General features: G+C 44.3%; 1 protein-coding gene across 2 annotated transcripts in view; it reads right to left on the reverse strand.

Moving 5' to 3' along the window:
• Positions 1 to 5,532: 5,532 nt before the first annotated feature.
• RMND5A (required for meiotic nuclear division 5 homolog A) overlaps positions 5,533 to 15,956 on the reverse strand; it is a 31,944-nt gene continuing 21,520 nt past the window's right edge. For both annotated transcript variants that reach the window (XM_077917499.1, XM_077917500.1), the window contains exons 6-9: positions 14,206 to 14,371; positions 9,413 to 9,515; positions 8,086 to 8,240; positions 5,533 to 6,483 (exon numbers count right to left, since the gene is read on the reverse strand). In XM_077917499.1, coding sequence (XP_077773625.1) covers positions 6,420 to 6,483; positions 8,086 to 8,240; positions 9,413 to 9,515; positions 14,206 to 14,371 — 488 coding nt within the window. In that variant the 3' untranslated portion in view covers positions 5,533 to 6,419. The remainder of the gene's footprint in view (positions 6,484 to 8,085; positions 8,241 to 9,412; positions 9,516 to 14,205; positions 14,372 to 15,956) is intronic.

A 15,956-nucleotide genomic window follows, 5' to 3' on the forward strand; every position in this document is an offset into this window, starting at 1 on the left:
AATAATAATAATTTATTATTTATACCCCGCCCATCTGGCTGAGTTTCCCCAGCCACTCTGGGCGGCTCCCAATCGAGTGTTAAAAACTATCCAGCATTAAATATTAAAAACTTCCCTAAACAGGGCTGCCTTCAGGTGTCTTTAAAAAAAAAACAGGATAGCTGCTTATTTCCTTGACCTCTGATGGGAGGGTGTTCCAAAGGGCGGGGGCCACTACTGAGAAGGCCCTTTGCCTGGTTCCCTGTAACCTCGCTTCTTGCAATGAGGGAACCGCCAGAAGGCCCTTAACGCTGGATCTCAGTGTCTTAAAGGTAAAGGTAAAGGTACCCCTGCCCGTACGGGCCAGTCTTGACAGACTCTAGGGTTGTGCGCTCATCTCACTCAAGAGGCCGGGGGCCAGCGCTGTCCGGAGACACTTCCGGGTCACGTGGCCAGCGTGACAAGCTGCATCTGGCGAGCCATCGCAGCACACGGAAATGCCGTTTACCTTCCCGCCAGTAAGCGGTCCCTATTTATCTACTTGCACCTGGGGGTGCTTTCGAACTGCTAGGTTGGCAGGCGCTGGGACCGAGCAGCGGGAGCGCACCCCGCCGCGGGGATTCGAACCACCGACCTTTCGATCGGCAAGCCCTAGGCACTGAGGCTTTTACCCACAGCGCCACCCGCGTCCCTTCTCAGTGTCTTAGTTATGGCTAAAACCAAGGTAATTGTATGTGGCATGCAATCCTAACACATAAATTAGGCAACGGGACATGATTTTAGGGGCCATTCCCCCAACCACACAGGAGACTCAGCTATACAGCTGCAAATAAAATGTGTTAAGTGTGTTTTAAGTGCAATATACAATGTGACACTAGATGGCGATGGTGAGCCTTATGGAAAATTCAATGTATTTTTAAGAACGCCTTTTTTTAAAAAAGCATTTTGATAGCATTTTTTATATGTGTGTAGACTCCGCCATGGTCGCATAAAAGGCCTTAAAGCAGTTGGGGAGATACACTGCAAGGTTGGAAAGACGTTTGTTTCATACAAAATATGGTGGAAGCAATGAAATCAAACAAACCCGATTTAGCAAACTTTTTTTTTTACTCATTACCAGTAACAGTGTAACAATATACATCATCTGTAAATATAGTTAAGCCTAAAAGGCTCTACCCATTTCTCACCCCCATGCGTTCATTTGGGTATGCTTTACATCTTTCTCACGATAAGCAGGGAGCTGCCGTAATAGAGTCTCAGTTATCCATGCTGAACACAGAAAAGAATTTCATCTGTGATACAGTGTCTAGAAAAGCACGCAGCAATTCACTGGAACATGTTGCACACATTTAACATGTCCATTTGCATCATTTTCACGATCGCTTTCTTGAGCATACCAGCTCCATGTTGCTCTCTATGCTGTCAGTTCTAATGAACGCCCTCAGGCTTTGCTCCCCCTCAGAGTAAGGAGGAAATGTTTGCAAAATAAAACCTTTCTGTGTAATGGCTACTATTCTTGGGAATATTTTGGGGGTGGCTGGGCTGGGCTGGCAAAATTAAAGGTGTAGAAACTACACTGTGGTGCCCTGGAATTCAGCTCTCACAAACCAGCCAGGGTTGTGGTTGTGGCCACTTCTGCTTCTCCTACAGTTAAAGGACCCCTGACCATTAGGTCCAGTCGTGGCCGACTCTGGGGTTGCGGCGCTCATCTCGCTTTATTGGCCAAGGGAGCCGGCGTACAGCTTCCGGTTCATGTGGCCAGCATGACCAAGCCGCTTCTGGCGAACCAGAGCAGCACACAGAAACGTCGTTTACCTTCCCGCCGGAGCGGTACCTATTTATCTACTTGCACTTTGACATGCTTTCGAACTGCTAGGTTGGCAGGAGCAGGGACCGAGCAACGGGAGCTCACCCCGTCGCGGGGATTTGAACCGCCGACCTTCTGATTGGCAAGTCCTAGGCTCTGTGGTTTAACCCACAGCACCACTCGCGTCCCTTCTCCTACAGTTAACAAGATGCTATTATAGAGTCTCATTTTCAAAATCGCCGAAAGTGAAGCCATGTGCTAATCTTGAAAGAAGAAAAAGGCTCAAGTCCTCCTCCTCACTAGATACAACAGAGCAAGTAGACGAGGAGTTATTTGCGTGCGCTATGCAGGAAACCCAAAACATCTCATTCATGAGTTTCCATGAATTATTAGAAGCGTATGGAAGCAATCACATTGAAGTAGCTGGATTCAAATTAAATAAAATAAAAACAAGACTACTGGTTAAGAACATATCAAACCAAGAAAAAGAAGAACTGGGGGGAAATGTTTGGTTTGAAAATCTGCCCAAAAGCAAAATACTTGGTCGTCTGGCTAACTTCAAAGAATATTAACCTATTTCGTGATAATTATGTAAGAACCTGGGAGGAGATGAAAAGAAATTTGGATAGTTGGGCCAGACTTAAACTATCCTTTACAGGAAGAATCTCAGTCATAAAAATGAGCGTTCTGCCAAAACTATTTTTTCTATTCCAGTCGATCCCAATACAGTGGTGCCTCGCAAGACGAAAAGAATCCGTTCCGCGAGTCTCTTCGTCTTGCGGTTTTTTCGTCTTGCGAAGCAAGCCCATTAGCGGCTTAGCGGATCAGCTGATAAGCGGCTCAGCGGATCAGCTGATAAGCGGCTCAGCGGCTTAGTGATCAGCTGCTAAGCGGCTTAGCGGATCAGCTGATAAGCGGCTTAGCGGCTTGGGGAAAAGGGGGGGGGAACCCTGCAGGAACTCGCAAGACATTTTCGTCTTGCGAAGCAAGCCCATAGGAAATTTGTTTTGCGAAGCACCTCCAAAACGGAAAACCCTTTCGTCTAGCGGGTTTTCCGTCTTGCGAGGCATTCGTCTTGTGGGGCACCACTGTACTGGGCACGATGGACCACCTTAAGAAATGGCAACGGGCTATTGCAATCACATAGATCAACAGCATCTCACACAACCCATGCTCTTTGCTGATTTGAGGGAGAGCAAACCTCACCATCACCTGGGATCCACTAAAATCATGTCAGTCATCACATTTTGGTATGAAGACGTCAGTCGTTATAGTCTTAGGTATATGGCAGGCAACCAACATGGGCTTTGGGGAGGGGAGGATGAAGCAGACATTGCTGGCTGTAAGCCCAACAACTTAGGTACACCCAAATCCCACTGAAATCGATGGACCATACACATGTGCGTAGGTCCACAAATATTCTTGCATTACACAATTCAACTTGGATAGACCGTACGCTGCCGTTTTCAAAGTTGCCTTACATCGCTTTGAGTACACGTATGCATTTAGTACGCCGAGGTTCACAAATATGCAATTCCCTTCCATGTTAAAAGCAATTTCACTGAGACTATAAACCTGCACAGAAAGTATTACCGCTGTCGTTATTGTCATCAGTTTCCCTTAGGAGTGCAATATGGACAGAAGCCGCTTATTAAAAGGTAACGCGGTGGCGTCTTTTCCTTCCTCTGGTTTTTCTGCGCGAGTAAAATCAGCTTGCCTTAATGTATCTGCAATGGTATCGACCCTTTGCTAGGGCCCAAAGCCAAAAGCACATGAAAAATCTTTTTCAACATTCTTCTGTGTAGTGCATTGTGCTAGTGCATTTCTCGTATCTTAGTAGCCAAACAAAGTTTGGTGCTTTGTTGGTGCTTTGAAACGGATCCAGCACAAAGCATTGTGCTGCCCAAGCAAAGCAGATAATACCGCCACCTCTTCATATACCGGCCTCCTTTGCCTCCACCTACTGCTTAGTATTTCATATGGGGACTCTTAATTCCCTTTGGGTTCACCTTGCCCACGCCTTCCTCCAAGGAACAGAAGGCCCTTCCTTGGAGTGAACCCTAGAGATCGCCTGTAAACGCTACTGCTTTTGCGGCAGCGATTCTGCCTGAAATTTTACCGTAATAATTCTGACACTTGAAGCAGGTGTTCTCTGGGGTTACCTCACCCACAAAGGACTCGCTTTCAGGACCCGTTTCCTCGCATCAAAGCATGTTGTTGTTGTTTAGTCGTTTAGTCATGTCCAACTCTTCGTGACCCCCTGGACCAGAGCACGCCAGGCACCTCTGTCCTCCACTACCTCCCGCAGTTTGGTCAAACTCATGCTGGTAACCTCGAAAACACTACCCAACCATCTCGTCCTCTGTCGCCCCCTTCTCCTTGTGCCCTCCATCTTTCCCAGCATCAGTGTCTTCTCCAGGGAGTCTTCTCTTCTCATGAGGTGGCCAAAGTACTGGAGCCTCAGCTTCACGATCTGTCCTTCCAGTGAGCACTTAGGGCTGATTTCCTTAAGAATGGATGCATTTGATCTTCTTGCAGTCCATGGGACTCTCAAGAGTCTTCTCCAGCACCATAACTCAAAAGCATCAATTCTTCGGCGATCAGCCTTCTTTATGGTCCAGCTCTCACTTCCATACATCACTACTGGGAAAACCATGGCTTTAACTATACGGACCTTTGTTGGCAAGGTGACGTCTCTACTTCTCAAGATGCTGTCTAGGCCTGTCATTGCCCTTCTCCCAAGAAGCAGGCGTCTTTTAATTTCGTGGCTGCTGTCACCATCTGCAGTGATCATGGAGCCCAAGAAAGTAAAATCTCTCACTGCCTCCATTTCTTCCCCTTCTATTTGCCAGGAGGTGATGAGACCAGTGGCTATGATCTTCGTTTTTTTGATGTTGAGCTTCAGACCATATTTTGCGCTCTCCTCTTTCACCCTCATTAAAAGGTTCTTTAATTCCTCCTATTTGCATCAAAGCATAGGCAACCCAAATAGCCCCACTGTTAAATATTGGCAAAGTGGCAGGGCTCTCCTTGATGCCCTAGGCATCAGCCACGAGGCCAGAGATGGCAGCTGGCTTGCCAATGGTAGTAGTGGCAGCTGTGGTCAGCCTGCCAGACAGCTCTGCAGGTGGGTGGAAGCAGTGATGGACGGGCTGCAGAGCACTGTTCCACTGCCTCTCCCAATCTAGGACCCGAGGCAAAGGGCTCACCTTGACTAACGGGTGGGCCAGGCCTGCTGTTGTCACACAGCAAATAAATCTATTATTTCATCTATTGTCAGGGAGCTCCTTGTTCCTAGCGCAGGACAATGTAACAAATGCGCACGAGAAATTTGTCACAGTGTGCATCAAGCTTAGAAGTGCATATTCACTTCGGATATAATCTGTATCTGTAGAAATGTGTATTGGTTAATCTAGTGTAGCTTTCCCAGGAAAATCCAAAGTAATGTAAGCCGGCAACAATACTCCAAAGATTAGACATTCCTCCCCTCCCAGACTACAATTCTGAAGATTCTCTAGGGATGAAAGTCAAACAAAGTCAAGTGCCTCGCCTAGATTTACCCTTTGTCGTAATGAATTTAAGAAGAAAAGTAATATTAGCTGTCAGGGCACAGTCAGAAGCACAATGCTCTTTACCGCAGAAGACAAATTAGTTACTAATAAGATGGAGGCCCAATCCTGTGATCAACAGGCCACAGAGTTATTTACGATTACTGGAAGATGTTCTTTTCCCCCGTCTCAACTATGAACATTGTCAACAGTTTATTTGGTTCTGATAACTTTATAAATAATGTAGCTTATCATGTCTAGTAAACTGTACAGCAACATGACACGGACGTTAAGTACAAAGCTTAGTTTATAAGACTAAAAAAAGCTGGAGAGCAAGTATCCATTGACAAAGGCTTCTTTCCAGTCCAGAGTTACATTTATTGAATACTCGCAGCTACACAAAGAGCTCTCAGTCAGGAAATCAGAAGTGATTTCTAAATCAGAAATGGTTTTGAACTCTGTTATATATTCATGTAGTTTATATATATATATAAGCACATTCATTTGGAGTTCTGTTTAAAAGCTGAAAGGGGAAAAAAACGCTCAACAAAAAAATATCACAGCTTTGGGTTGGGATAAACCAGTAAGAACAGAAATACAGGTATGTCTATAACCACTATTCAATTTATCAAACCTTTTTCCAAAGTTCTCTTTGAATTATTTACACGCTAAGGAAATAAAAACTTTCCCCCACACATTCCTTATGGCGACGTTCATCTAACAGGGTGATAAAAGCAGGGCAAATATTAGGCCTATATGATGCTTGTGGTTGGTGTCTGCTTTTAAAAAGAGAAGTCACCATACAATTAAGTACAAAAACCTGCATTGAATGACAACTGCTGGTGTCGTGTCTTGATCGGATATGGAGACCAAGGTTAAGAGTAGAAGCCCTAGAACAGATATTACTTCTGCAGATTTTTTCCCAATCTGTATGTCTGCACTAAATGTGGCAAAAATTTCTGGAGCATGAGGCTTATACAAAAACACAGGAGTCCTCCTTTTCGGCCTGTACAGCATAAAATGGAGCCTTTGTCCGCTTCCGTCTTCCAAAACACACAGATAAAACTACATAGCGAATTGTGTCCTCAGAAGAATATCTGTTTGGCATCTCCAGGACTCTGTTCCATAGGACAATAGGGACATTTTAATCTGAAAACAAAGAAAACGTTAATTTGTTGCAGAACGTAAGAGCAGAGAAGAGTCCTGCTGGCCCGCCAACTTCAGTATCCTGTCGTCACAAAAAGAACCTAAATGCAACATTCAGTAACTCCCAGCACCTGGTGTTCAGAGGCATTCTGTGGCTGACAATGGAGACAGAACATGATCATCATGAATTTGTCTATTCCTCTCTTTAATAATAATAAATTTTATTTATACCCAGCCCTCCCCAGCCAAGGCCGGGCTCAGGGTGGCTAACAACCAATAATAAAAGCAAGTTAATTGAAGCACAACTTTAAAAATGAGATTAAAATACAACATTAAAACATTAAAATGCAGCCTCATTATGGGAGGAGAAAGGGAAAAAAGAAAGAGGGGGAGGGAATCAAATTGACTCCAAGCCAAAAGCCAGGTGGAACAACTCTGTCTTACAGGCCCTGCAGAAAGAAATCAGATCCCGCAGGGCCCTGGTCTCATGAGACAGAGCGTTCCACCAGGCCGGAGCCAGTGTTGAAAAGGCCCTGGCTCTGGTTGAGGCTAATCTAACTTCCTTAGGGCCCGGGACCTCTAGGGTGTTGCTATTTATGGACCTTAAGGTCCTCCGTGGGGCATACCGGGAGAGGCGGTCCCGTAGGTACGACGGTCCAAGCATTGTTACTTCTTGTGGGAGTCAATTTCCCTGCATAGTCTTACACATTTCTATAATGCCCCGCTTTATTCTCAACTTAAAAAACCTCCAAATGTTGTAACCTTTCCTCGTTGGGGTGTTGCCCTTTGATAACTTTGGTTGCCCTTTTCCGAACCTCCTAGCTCTAGAATGTCCTTTTTGAGGCTGAGGCATCCAGAAATGTACACAGCATCCCAAGCACAGTTGCATGTCAGGTTTGAATATCCCTGTTGTGGTATTTGTCCCTGGCGTGGAATTTGCTTTGCTCACAACTGCCACACAGATGTGGGTGGACATCTTCCTCAATCTATCCAATATCTAAGGTCTCCATGGTCTACAAAAATCAGGCAACGTAATCTTATAAAGATGCGAGAGGTAAAACTTGCTTCCAACCATCTTGCAATTATGAATATGAAAGTTCAGTAGCAAATTTAATTTTTGTCATACTCCATGTTCCCCTCTACATAGTTCCATTCTGATTTCAGACATCATGATATGTCGGTATACAGTGGTACCTCGGGTTACATACGCTTCAGGTTACATACGCTTCAGGTTACAGACTCCGCTAACCCAGAAATAGTACCTCGGGTTAAGAACTTTGCTTCAGGATGAGAACAGAAATCGTGCTCCGGCGGCATGGCGGCAGCTGGAGGCCCCATTAGCTAAAGTGGTGCTTCAGGTTAAGAACAGACCTCTGGAACGAATTAAGTACGTAGCCAGAGGTACCACTGTAATTCATTCCAGAGGTCCGTTCTTAACCTGGAACTGAAGCATCTGTAACCTGAAGCATATGTAACCCGAGGTACCACTGTATTGCAATGTTTAGCTGGTTATATATATTGAAGTTGAAAACCAGATATTGCCCATTCCATACTTCATCTCCCAAACTGCATATTCAGTCTCAAATAAGTAAGAACTGTACTTACTTGCTGCCGTTAAACATTTTATTTAGAGCATCTCTCGATATAATATGACCGCAAACCAACTTCATAGGTGGGTTATTGTCTGTCGTTTGCTGACGAAGGATGGGGCAGGCAAATATTGAATGATACCAACACTTTTTTCCAAGGTCCACTTCAATCTGTACGAAAGCAAAACATTGTCACCGCCTAGTTTACTCAATAAAATTTATATACTGCTTGACCGCAAAAAGAAAGAAAGAAACCTCAAAAGTGGATAAAAACAAGAAAAATCAAGGGGGAAAAATACAATACTTTAAAAACTAAAACAGATTAAAATCCACACCAGCTTTTCTAATTTCATTCATATCAATGGCTTACACTTGCTACCTATGAATATCTTCACTGGGAAATATCCATAGCTGTTCTATGTTGCCCTGCCACAATTAAAATCCCAATAAAGTATTGGAGGGAAGTTTTACAGTAGTATAAAAAGAGTTCTTCATCATAGTCAGTGATGGCCAAACTCGGCCCTCCAGCTGTTTTGGGACTACAACTCCCATCATCCCTAGCTAACAGGACCAGTGGGCAGGGGATGATGGGAATTGTAGTCCCAAAACAGCTAGAGGGCCAAGTTTGGCCATCAATGTCATAGATGCGTGGCAGTAGCGGAGAGTTCCACTTTTGAGGGTTGGGGGCTTTTTTGGGGGGTGTTTTTTTAACAATCAAGCGGTATATGAATTTCACGATATAAATAAATAAATTACAAGGACTCCGTCACACTGTTAGAAACAAATTAGAAAAACTTCTTATCACAGGAATAGGTAAAGGTAAAGGGCCCCCTGACCATTAGGTCCAGTCGTGACCGACTCTGGGGTTGCGGCGCTCATCTCGCTTTATTGGCCGAGGGAGCCGGCGTACAGCTTCCGGGTCATGTGGCCAGCATGACTAAGCCGCTTCTGGTGAACCAGAGCAGCGCACGGAAACGCCGTTTACCTTCCTGCCAGATTTACCTATTTATCTACTTGCACTTTGATGTGCTTGCGAACTGCTAGGTTGGCAGGAGCAGGGACCAAACAGGAGCTTACCCGTCGCGGGGATTTGAACCGCCAATCTTCTGATCAGCAAGTCCTGGGCTCTGTGGTTAACCCATAGCGCAACCCGCGTCCCATCACAGGAATACTTTATTATTATTATTTATTAATCAGCAAGCTACTCCCAGGAGCTCAAAACATTCATTATAAGTAAATTAACATCACCACACTGCATAATGAAAGAAATGCTTAGCTTGCTTTCGTCGGTGAACAAAGTTGTTGCAATAATTGGATGACACTGGGTACACAAAGCTACTCACCGGTAGTTCATCTTTCTGATTCCAAACCCCAGTGCACTGTCTCTGTTCAATCACAGCTTTTATATTAATTAGAGCTGGCAAGGCAACACAACCTGCTGAAAAGCTGGGGACAGAACAATATTTTAATGTCAAACATTGCCTTAAAGAGGAATACTTTCACGTTTCTATTTCAAAAGTAAGGGGGGGGAATAGGTTCATGTTTTGAAGAATAAAATGTCAAAGCCTAGCACATGTGCCTTATTTACACACATGAACTATATAATTTTTTTTAAAATGTGCAGTAACACCTTAGAGACCAACAAAGTTTGTTCTGGGTATAAGCTTTCGTGTGCATCCACACTTCTTCAGATACACATGCACACAAATTTCGTGCATGCACACGAAAGCTTATACCCAGAACAAACTTCGTTGGTCTCTAAGGTGCTACTGGACAATTTTTTACATTTTTAAATTTATTTCGACTGCGTCAGACCAACACGGCTACCTACCTGAATCTAGACACATGAACTATGTATGTACAATAGTTCATGTATGTAGAAACATGGGCAACTTTTTCGTGCCAATAACCTCAAAGAGAGCGCATGGTACTCTCTATGCAGATGCCAAGGATGGGGTCAGAAAACGTCACGGAATTCACTTCTGTGACAATGGTTTCCAGCACACTTTGCATAAGCTGACTATTTGGGCATCACAAAAACTTGCACTTCTTGGCAAAGAGTACTGGTGAAGGCAGATCTATATAGATTGCCGGCAGCCCTCTCAAGCCATCAACTGGCCTTTGAAATAGTCCAGAAGTATATGAAAGACAGAGAATAGCATTGGTTAGAAATCACTGGAAAAGCACATATAGCAACTTGTTTTTGTTTTTTTTTTAAGATATTTATTAAAGTTTCAACGTTTTACAAAAAAAAAGAAAAAAGAAAATACAAAGTAAAAACAGTTAAAAACAGATCAGTTTTTCCAAATCTTATCTTTCATTTGCTTGTTTCCCTGACCTCCTCACACCTCCCTTTTTTGTATTCCAGTTCAATTAGTTAGTTCAGCAAATCCTTTCCCTCTTTGATTTTATCTTAATATTTTATCTTAATGTATTATAGCTTTATATTATCACCTGTTAACAAACCATGTTACATATTTCCTTATAACATTGCTACTAAAAACCGCTTAACTTCAATCCAACATCATTCTAACATTCATTAATTTTGCAGTGTTTCTGTAGATAGTCTTTAAATTTCTTCCAATCTTCTTCCACCGACTCTTCTCCCTGGTCTCGGATTCTGCCGGTCATTTCCACCAGTTCCATATAGTCCATCACCTTCATCTGCCATTCTTCCAGAGTGTCTTCCAGTCGCAACTTGTTTTCGTTTAGTCCAGCAATTAACTCCGAGCATGATGGGGAGCACTGGACCCCAATACTATTTCTGTTAATTTGACATGCTTAACATTAAAAGGCATCACTGACCCATGTATCTTGCTGCCGTTTTCCTCCTGAACTGACAAAACGAACTTCTAAAAGTGCTGATTTTTTTTCCATGCGAAATGAAACAACTCCCCCTGGTGGTGCTGGTTCTTATTTTGGGGTATGCTGTACTGATCTCTCTACACAGTACTTGTTTAGTAAAATATAATTTTACTAAAAAAAAGTGAAGACTCTACAAACAACCTTTAAGTATTGCTTCACTTGGTTTATTTGTGTATTTTATGGCCTTTCCATTCAGTCAAGCTATCGGGGCAGCTTAACTATAGTCAGCAACGAAGGAACCACAAAAGTATTTCTCTGAGCCCAAGAGAGCTTTACAGAGTAATCCCAGGCATATCCACTCAGAAGTAGAGTTAAACTGGGCTTACTCCCACAACTCTTTGTATTAACAATTATGTACCGTTTCCCCTTCTAAACTCTCAAAGTGGCTTTACCCATAGCAGGGATGTTCAACAGGTCGACTGCAATCTACTGGTCAATCCCTTTGAGGTTTTGGTTGTTGGAGAACGGAAGACGGAGTTTTCAAACCGAGGCTGGTTTTCCCCCCAACCTTCGGTGATTAGTTGCTGTTTCTCTTTGACCCCAGAATAATTTAAAAGCTCAACAACTTTGACCTGAACCCCAAGAAAACGGGGCTTTCCCCCTCCCTAAAAAAACTCATTAACTTTGACATGACCCCCAATAAAACGGAGGTAGATCACTGCTAGTTTTTAATTCTGTGAGGTGAAGAGCCACGGACATCATCTTCAATGTTCGAAATTGTGTTGTTGTTGTTTAGTCATGTCCGACTCTTTGTGACCCCCTGGACCAGAGCACGCCAGACACTCCTGTCTTCCACTGCCTGCCGCAGTTTGGTCAGACTCATGTTTGTAGCTTTGAGAACACTGTCCAACCATCTCGACCTCTGTCGGCCCCTTCTCCTTGTGCCCTCCATCTTTCCCAGCATCAGGGTCTTTTCCAGGGAGTCTTCTCTTCTCATGAGGTGGCCAAAGTATTGGAGCCTCAGCTTCAGGATCTGTCCTTCCAGTGAGCACTCAGGGCCGATTTCCTTCAGAATGGATAGGTTTGATCTTCTTGCAGTCCATGGGACTTTCAAGAGTCTCCTCCAGCACTATAATTCAAAAGCATCAATTCTTCAGCGAACAGCCTTCTTTATGGTCCAGCTCTCACTTCCATACATCACTACTGGGAAAACCATAGCTTTGACTATATGGACCTTTGTTGGCAAGGTGATGTCTCTGCTTTTTAAGATGCTGTCTAAGTTTGTCATTGCTTTTCTTCCAAGAAGCAGGCGTCTTTTAATTTCGTGACTGCTGTCACCATCCCCTGACCTATAGCATTTACTTATAGGTTTTTAACCTTCACCTTGGAGGTTTTAAAGCAGCGGTTGTATGGCCATCTGTTGTGGATGCTTTAGCCATTATCCCGGCACTGCAGAGGGTTGGAATGGATGACCCTCAGAGTCCCTTTCAACTCCACAATCCTATGATTCTATAATTTCACTTATGGCTTATGTGTGTGGTACGGAAGCTGTACTACCCAGGACAGGATGGGGTTGTGCAGAATTGTTAACGCAGCAGAGAGCATTGTTGGCTGCCCACTCTCCACCTTAGAGCAGATTTATGCCACAAGGTGCCATAGGAAGGCACTGGACATAGTAAAAGATCCATCGCATCCTGGTCACTGTCTCTTCGAGCTTCTGCCGTCGGGACGGAGATACAGGACGATGAAGACAAGAACGAGCCGTCTTAAGAACAGCTTCTTCTCCAGAGCGATCTCGGCCCTGAATGGGAAGCCTGGACTTTGAAAGTCATCTAATCTTCCTTGCTGTACTATATTGTATTGTTTAATTAGTGTTTTTATGGCAGCCAACACTGGCAGCAGGAGTTCAATATGGGTATGTCTTTGAGTTAACATCTTACATCAAAAACCTGACAGTACCTAACTATCAAAGGCTTTTCACCAAGGCCAGACTGAATGTCTTCCCCTCTGCAGTGCTGGATGGTAGGTTGAGAGGAGTTCCCTACCAGGACAGACTTTGCTCGTGTGCTCAAGACATCGATTCCATAAATCATATTTTGTTACATTGTGCGAAGTATGAGCAGGCCAGGGCTGAACTGATACTACCCTTGCTGGTGCCTTTCCCGGGAAAGTCAGAGGCTCACTATGTCAGGTTCCTACTGGAAGACCGGACAAAAGCTAGAACGTTGGCAGTGGCAAAGTTTTTATCGGTGGTTGCAAGAACAAATGAGCCCTATATTCCAAACAAAGTGCTTGATTAACCTGGAGGTAGGCTGTATGAACTCTGTATTGATTTGTAATGTTTTGTTGGTCTCTGGACCGTAATAAAGATTGTTGTTGTTGTTTTTATGGAGCAGTCAAGTAATTTTGTTGTCCCCGAGAGGGGGTAATGACAATAAAGATATTATTATTATTATTATTATTATTATTATTATTATTATTATTATTTCAGCAAACCTTACAACAACCCCGTAAGGTACACCAGCCATCACCATTCCCTTTTCCAACACTGGAGATAGGGGGGACAAGGGGGGATATTGGCTTCCCCAAGGCTACCTATAGATTTACAGTCGTTGATTTGTAGAAGAGGATTTGCATTCTTAATCTAATTAAAGGAGAAGGAAAGTAGCATTGAAGGAAGCACTGTACTTTTCTGTGTATAAGACAAGGTGTTTTTCTTAAAAAAATTATGCTAAAAAGTGGGGGACGTCTTAGACATGGGTAGTGCATAGGGTGGAAGCTTGATTGGTTGCGCCCGCAGCTGTGAGCGGCTATTGTGCGGGTTATTGGTTGCTGCATCGATGGCAGGTGTTCATTGGCTGGCGCTGCGGCAATTTGGTGGGAGACTGGCAGCTTCTGCCAGTGAGGAGACAAACGAGAGGCGAATTTTGCGATGCGTGCAGGTGAGCAATTTTCAGCCATCCCCCCTAAAAACAGCTCGGCACCCCTAGCTAATCCCCGCCATAAAAAGCTCAACAACTCTGTGCCATCTCCCCTCATTTTCTTAAATTTGAGTCCCCCAAAATAGGGAGCGTCTTATACATGGAAAAATACGGTACATGGAAGAAATCTCTGTATTCAGTGCTGCAGTCTGTCTGAAAGAAAAGTGCACCACACTGTGAATCACTGCTGGAACAAACCATTTCCAGACGCCACATTATGTTTAAGTATATTTCCAGTTCTATCTCCATGGAAGGACTTTAGGCAAATCTGTATTCCTAAGATGCCAACGACTAGGTGAGGTTTAGATAGCCAAATCTTTAAAATATGTCTAGCATGAAAGCAGCCATACCTAACGCTAAGAGGCGATTCAACCGAGAGTCCCAGCAGAGCGCAGGCATCCCTTGTAAAGATGTCGCAGATGTCCGCCCACTGATTTGCATCCAACAAATGGACGTACGGAGAATTTTCGATTCCTTGCCTCAGGTACACTAAACTTCCCATCAAAACTTGAATATCTGTGGAAAGTCAGAGGAGCTGTAGTTCGTGTATTCCATTATTTATATATATGTCGAGGGAAAATAAACGTATGCTTAGCACATATATGCACAACCTGAAGATACATACAGAGAGGGAAGGAATATATGAATGAAAACATAATAACTGGCAATTCAGAAAGGAAGCCACATTATTTACAACCGTAAATAACCAACCCTAGTTTATCATGGCATTTGAATGAAGCCATTGATTTGTATGAATGAAGCCATTGAATGAAGCCATTGATTTGACGCGGGTGGCGCTGTGGGTAAAAGCCTCAGCGCCTAGGGCTTGCCGATCGAAAGGTCGGCGGTTCGAACCCCCGCGGCGGGGTGCGCTCCCGTTGTTCGGTCCCAGCACCTGCCAACCTAGCAGTTCGAAAGCACTCCCGGGTGCAAGTAGATAAATAGGGACCGCTTACTAGCGGGAAGGTAAACGGCGTTCCGTGTGCTGTGCTGGCTCGCCAGAGCAGCGATGTCACGCTGGCCACGTGACCCGGAAGTGTCTCCGGACAGCGCTGGCCCCCGGCCTCTTGAGTGAGATGGGCGCACAACCCTAGAGTCTGTCAAGACTGGCCTGTACGGGCAGGGGTACCTTTACCTTTTACCTTTTATTGATTTGTAAGGGTTCTGGTTCTGTGCCTTTACAAACTTTTTCAGCAGGGTGCAGGTCCACTATCCCTCAGACCTTGTGGGGGGCCAGACTATATTTGGGGGGGGGGGGAATGAACGAATTCCTATGCCCCACAAATAACCCAGAGATGCATTTTAAATAAAAGCACACATCCTACTCATGTAAAAACACGCAGATTCCTGGGCTGGATTGAGAAGGCGATTGGGCTGGATCTGGTCCCCGGGCCTTAGTTTGCCTACCCATGTGTGCTTGTAAAATGGATTTCAAGATTCTTTTCATATTTTTAAGCCTGAACACCCTGGTGGCGGTGATCAAGTTTATACAAAAGAACATCACAAGAATATGAGCCCCCGGGTTGGGATCTAAACAACCACTTAACATCCATGCGCCAAAGTGTCGTTTGTACTTGTGTTTCTTGAACAGCACCTTTCTGTCATGTTGCATGGAAAAATGATTCCTAAACAGAAGAGAGTTCCAAAAATAAACTTGTGGTATTGCAAACGGGGAGCAGGGGGACATTCCCAGCGGTTCTTGGCTTGCTTAAAGCAGCTCTTTGGACCCTCGGAAATATTTCAATGGGAGGATGTTACAAACAATACAGACTGTTGAGGAAGGGCTTTTTGTATCTCATTTTTGCCTTTTTGAAGGGATGGACAAGTGTGCCTATAGCTAGTAGATAAAACCCCCCAAAAAGGATAACCGAAATACCGTATTTTTTGCTCTATAAGACGCACTTTTCCCCTCCTAAAAAGTAAGGGGAAATGTGTGCGCGTCTTGTGGAGTGAATGCAGGCAGGAGGTTCTGCCAGCACTCCCTTTAAAGAGCCGCGTGGAGCATGTTTGCGGCTCTTGGGCCCTTGTCCCTCCTAGGGGAAAAGCCCCCAAGAGCCGCACACACACACTCCGTGTGCTCTTTAAAGGTAGTGTGGCTCTT

The sequence above is a fragment of the Podarcis muralis genome, chromosome 13, assembly GCF_964188315.1.
Source record: "Podarcis muralis chromosome 13, rPodMur119.hap1.1, whole genome shotgun sequence".
Classification (NCBI taxonomy): Eukaryota; Metazoa; Chordata; class Lepidosauria; order Squamata; family Lacertidae; genus Podarcis; species Podarcis muralis.